At 40.6% G+C, this 6,000-nt stretch overlaps 1 protein-coding gene across 1 annotated transcript in view; it reads left to right on the forward strand.

Annotated features, from left to right (window-relative positions):
- Nucleotides 1-4,910, forward strand: part of AASS (aminoadipate-semialdehyde synthase) — a 118,271-nt gene extending 113,361 nt beyond the window's left edge. The window contains exon 24 of the mRNA XM_056573796.1: nucleotides 4,480-4,910. Within this exon, the coding sequence (XP_056429771.1) occupies nucleotides 4,480-4,598 (119 nt within the window). The 3' untranslated portion in view covers nucleotides 4,599-4,910. The remainder of the gene's footprint in view (nucleotides 1-4,479) is intronic.
- The last annotated feature ends 1,090 nt before the right edge of the window (nucleotides 4,911-6,000 follow it).

Here is a 6,000-nt window from a genome sequence, read left to right on the forward strand (position 1 = left end):
ATAGCAAACATCTCCTGCTCTGGACATTTCCTCACATGGGCAGAGGTGTCAGTAGAGAGCACTATAGTCAGACAGAATAGAAATTCAAAAAGAAAATAACTTTCTTTGGAGCATACAGCAGCTAATAAGTAAGTACTAGAAGGATTAAGATTTTAAGTCTGCCCGGTTGGCAGATGAGGGGGATGCCATTTCAGAGCTAGCAGTACTGCAGCAGGACTCTGCCTCTGACTGCCGGGGGGGGGGGGTGTTTGTTCCAGTAAGGAGGGAGGTAGGAGTGCAGGGCAGGCCAGACAGGTACTGGTAGTGGGGGACTCAATTATTAGGGGGACAGACAGGGCAATCTGTCACAAAGACCGGGATCGCTGAACAGTGTGTTGTCTTCATGGCGCTTGAGTTTGGCACATCGCGGATTGGGTTAACAGGTTGCTGGGTGGGGCTGGAGAGGACCCAGCAGTCATGGTACATATTGGCACCAATGACAAAGTAAGAGGTAGGTGGAGTGTCCTTGAAAATTATTTCAGGGACTTACGGCGCAAGCTTAAGGCAAGGACTTCCCAAAGGACCTCCCAAGGTAATATTTTCTGAAATATTACCTGTACCACGAGCCACACCAGAGAGGCAGCGGGAGATTAGGAAGGTAAACAAGTGGCTCAGATGCTGGTGTAAGAAGGAGGGGTTTGGGTTCATGGAGAACTGGGCCGACTTCACTGTCGGATACCGTCTCTACTGTAGGAACGGCTGAACCTCAATGGGGAGGGTGCAGCTGTACTTGGGGAGAAGATGGCTAGAAGGGTGGAGGAGTGTTTAAACTAGGGACTGGGGGGGAGGGAACCTACAACATAGAGGGGGAAGATGGTGTAGATGGGGAGGGGGGACTTATTAATGTACCTGGGGGTGGAGCGGAGGGAGGGGTTAGAATAGTTAATAGGGATAGGCTTCATAGAGGGAAAAAAAAACATCCTCCACTGAATTGCATGTTGACTAATGCCAGAAGTCTGACCAATAAAACTGACGAACTGGAGTTGATAATGTCTGAGGAGGATTATGACACAGTGGGTATAACAGAGACTTGGTTGGATGATAGCTGTGACTGAGTGGTCAATATAAAGGGTTATAGTCTATTCAGGAAGGATCGGACAAAACGGAAAGGGGGAGGAGGCTTTATGTAAAGTCCAGTCTGAAGGCCGCACTGCGGGAGGATGTACAGGAGGGAAACGATAATGTGGAGTCACTATGGGTAGAAATATATGGAGATAAAGAAAAAAATTCTGATAGGGGTTTGCTATAAGCCACCAAACGTAATGGAAGAGGCAGAAGATCAATTACTGAGGCAAATAAACAAGGTAGCAAATCAAAATGATGTGATAATAATGGGGGACTTTAACTATCCTGATATAATCTGGGAGACTGAGACCTGTGAATCTCATAAAGGAAACAGGTTTCTGACTATAGCTAAAGACAATTATCTGTCCGAAATGGTGCAGAGCCTGACCAGAGGCGGCGCCCCCCTACTAGACTTCAAGGGGTATTCCAGGAAAAAACTTTTTTATATGTATCAACTGGCTCCAGAAAGTCAAACACATTTATAAATTACTTCTATTAAAAAATCTTAATCGTTTCAGTACTTATGAGTTTCTGAAGTTAAGGTTGTTCTTTTTTGTCTAAGTGCTCTCTGATGACACCTGTCTCGGGAAACGCCCAGTTTAGAAGAGGTTTGTTATGGGGATTTGCTTCTAAACTGGGCGTTTCCCGAGACAGGTGTCATCAGAGATGACTTAGACAGAAAAGAACAACCTTAACTTCAGAAGCTCATAAGTACTGAAAGGATTAATATTTTTTAATAGAAGTAATTTGCAAATCTGTTTAACTTTCTGGAGCCAGTTGAGATATATATATATATATATATATATATATATATATATATATGTATATGTGTATATGTATATGTATATATATATATATATATATATATATATATATATATATATATATATATATTATATATACACAAATTTTCCTGGATAACCCCTTTAATATTAACCAACAGACTTGACAGAGTAACTAATGTGCAAGTAGAAGGACACCTAGGAAATAGTGATCATAATATAATACATTATAACTTGTTCTGCAATAAGGGAATCGTGCGGGTGGCAACAGAAACAATGAACTTTAGGAAGGCACATTTTGACCAACTCACAGAAGCCCTTAACAATATAAAATGGGATAATGCCCTCAAAAACAAGAATGCTGACACTAAATGGGAGACTTCTACAAATATCTTAAACTCTCACTGTAAGATGTATATACTTTAATGGGAATAAAAGGGTCAGAAATAAGAAAAAATATAATAGAACCAATATGGATTAATAAAAACATTAAGGGGGGCAATAAATGACAAAAATAAAGCATTTAAATTACTAAAAGAGGATGGCAGTGAAGAAGCAGTAAAAAGCTGTGGAGAAAAATGTAAAATATGTAAAAAAAAAAATAAAATACAGATAAAAGCCGCAAAAATAGAGACAGAAAGACTCATTGCCCAAGAGAGTAAAACTAACCCGGAAAAAGCAAATATATTAAACAAATTCTTCTCTACTGTATTCACCGAGGAAAATTAAATGCCAGGTGAAATACAGCGAGAAAAGCTAAACTCCCTAGTACAGGTCACCTGTCTAACCCAGGAAGAAGTACAGTGCCGCCTACAAAAAATCTAAATAGACAAATCACCAGGTCCAGATGGCATTCACCCCCGTGTTCTAAAGGAAGTAAGTAATGTAATAGACAGACCCCTATTTTTAGTATTCAGGGACTCTATAGTAACAGGGACTGTTCCCCAGGACTGGCGCATGGCAAATGTGGTGCCAATATTTAAAAAGGGGACAAAAGGTGACCCCGGGAATTATAGACCTGTTGGTTTAAACTCCGTTGTATGTAAATTGTTTGAGGGTTTTCTAAAAGATGCTATTTTGAAATATCTTGATAAAAAATAAATGTATGACTCCATATCAGCATGGCTTTATGAGGGATTGGTCCTGTCAAACTAACCTGATCAGCTTTTATGAGGAGGTGAGCTCCAGACTGGACCAGGGGGAATTGCTGGATGTCATATATCTGGATTTTTCCAAAGCATTTGATATGGTGCCACATAAAAGGTTGCTGCATAAAATGAGAAGGATTGGGCTGGGGGGAAATGTGTGTAAGTGGGTAAGTAACTGGCTCAGTGATAGGAAACAGAGGGTGGTTATTAATGGTACTTATTCTGATTGGGTGACTGTTACTAGTGGGGTACCACAGGGGTCAGTTTTGGGTCCTGTTCTATTTAATATATTTATTAATGTCCTTGTAGAGGTGTTGAATAGTAAAGTAGTAATCTTTGCAGATGATACTAAACTCTGCAAAGCGGTAAACACAATAGAGGACAGTGCACTGTTACAAATGGATCTGGATAGGTTGGAGGTTTGGGCTGGGAAGAGGCAGATGAGGTTCAACACTGATAAATGTAAGGTTATGCACATAGGGAGGAAAAATCCGGGCTGGGATTATGTATTAAAGGGGAACTCCGCCCCTAGACATCTTATCCCCTATCCAAAGGATAGGGGATAAGATGTCAGATAGCTGGGGTCCCGTTGCTGGGGACCACCTGGATCTACCATGCAGCACCTACCTGTAACGATTTCCGGGACCACTGGAGGTCCTCATGCTGAGTCCATCTCGACCACCGGGACAGTAGATCGTGACGTCACGACTCCGTCCCTGTGTGAAATCACACCCCACCCCTCAATGCAAGTCTATGGGAGGGTGTGTGACAAAGGATAGGGGATAAGATGCCTGATCATGGGGGTCCCGCCGCTGGGGACACCCGTGATCTTCCACTCCGCACCCCGTTAGAATCAGTCCCCGGAGCGTGTTCGCTCCGGGTCTGATTACTGGCGATCACGGGGACGGAGCATAGTAACGGGTTTCCTTTTTAACACTGTACACTTTACGATAAAAAGCACATGTTCTCTTTATTCTGTTGGTCAGTAGGATAAAAATAATACCCATGTTTACACACTTTTCTATTATTGTACTGCTTTTAACAGTACAATGAGCCAATTTTGGCTCATCGGACCCCCCCCCATGGTTGTGCCGTGGGTGGTCCGATGAGCCTTACTAAGCCCCCACTTCAGGTGCACTGCATGAATTGATCGCAGCTCCTGCAGTCGCTTCATGTACAGGACGTAAATGTACGTCCTGGTGTAATAAGGACAATGGACGTAAATGTACATTCTGGTGCCCTGGTACTTAAGGGTTTACAGGATTGGCACAAGATTAGAAAAACAAACATAGCTGCTTTGTTTCAGAAATGATGGTAGCTCTGATTTGTCCAGCTGAATAGCTGGCACAGTGCGATAGGCAGTGTATTAACCAAACTACAATGTACTCTGCACTCTTAGTTACTTGTGCAATTGAAAAGATTTATTTTTTATTTTTTTCATTTAGGTGAAATTGAAAGCAAAGGCTTGGTGATCCCATTAACCAAGAATATCTATGGACCAATCTTAGAGCGAGTTACAGAAGAAGGCATTTTCTACAACACAAAGAGTACATTTTCACTTTAATTGCTGCAAAAAATGTGCACCGATATAGTACACTGGATTACACTTCATCAGTGTATGTGTGGATGGTAAACCTAAAGAAAGACAATGTGAGAGTGGAAATCTATACCAAACGTTGTTATAATCCTGTGTACTGTTGCACTGTAAAATTGGAACAAACAGAGTGATTCACAAGTCTCCATGCATAGGTAATATGTTAGGCCTCATTTATTAAACCTTGCCTAGGGCAGTCATAGTAGAGAATTCATTTTAAAAACATAGAAATTAAGCTGAACACTGGTTGCAATAGGCAACAAGGCCAGCCTTATGACTTAATGAATAGAGACTTCTGAATCTCCCTGCATAACTAGTCTTCTGCACAGTGAATGACCAAAATGCTTTCATGTGCCAAATATGATTTCAGTCATGCGAATGTAGGAGACTGCTCAGTTTCCATACTCATGAAGAGATACTTGAAGCCGAAACTTCATGCTTCCATGTGTGAATTGGAACTTTCTAAATCCGCTAAACTACAAATCAAAGACCATGTATCGCTGCGGTTATATCATTTTGATATAATTTTGCAAAGCTACTTGAAATTCAGCTTTTTTTTCTGTCTGACTGCAACATGAAATGTTCCCCTCAACGACAGTTAGAATATCATGTTTATAGGCTTTAGTATAATCATTGCCTACCGCCTCCGCCCCAGTAATGTTGTTGGCTCCGTGCTAGCTTCTGTACAAGCCACTTTTACGCCTTAATGACACAGCAGTATTTGGTCAGTATTTTACATCAATATTTTTATGTAAAAGAAACAGAAATGGAACTTACTGTATCTGCATATTCTGTGTTTTGGACCCATTTTTGGTTTTGGCTTACAAATACTGACCAGAATACTGTTGTGTGAATGAGGGCTTTTTGGTATAACAATTTGGTATGGTATGCTAATATTTTTTTATGCTTACATTCTGTACATTGTTGAAAATGTATGTATGGAATTTCTTAATACACTATTACTGTAGAGCTTTGGATATTTTCTTATGCATACTGAATTATTACTGTAATGCCTGTACTCTATGCTGCTGCAAAGACATCCCACCAGATGCACATTTACATTGTGGGATCACTGCAATTTTGTAGAATGTCTGTCTGTAAAGTTGATCTTTGCTGCTGTCCATGAGAAGAGGGTACCTATATATGTGTGTATAATATGCTACAGTGTGAATTTTGGTTTTTATGAGGTAATATATATGTGACTGTCTGTACAGATTTTTCAAATATAGTTTGCAGAAAGAGAATTAAGACAAGGTCTTTAAATGTGTGTCTTGTCTTTGCTGATTTATGATACAACACAACTTCTACATTGCACCCGTAGAGATATGCCATACCATTCTAAATGACTACTATAGCTGGTAACTAACCCATA

This window comes from Hyla sarda, chromosome 4 (assembly GCF_029499605.1).
Source record: "Hyla sarda isolate aHylSar1 chromosome 4, aHylSar1.hap1, whole genome shotgun sequence".
Lineage (NCBI taxonomy): Eukaryota > Metazoa > Chordata > Amphibia > Anura > Hylidae > Hyla > Hyla sarda.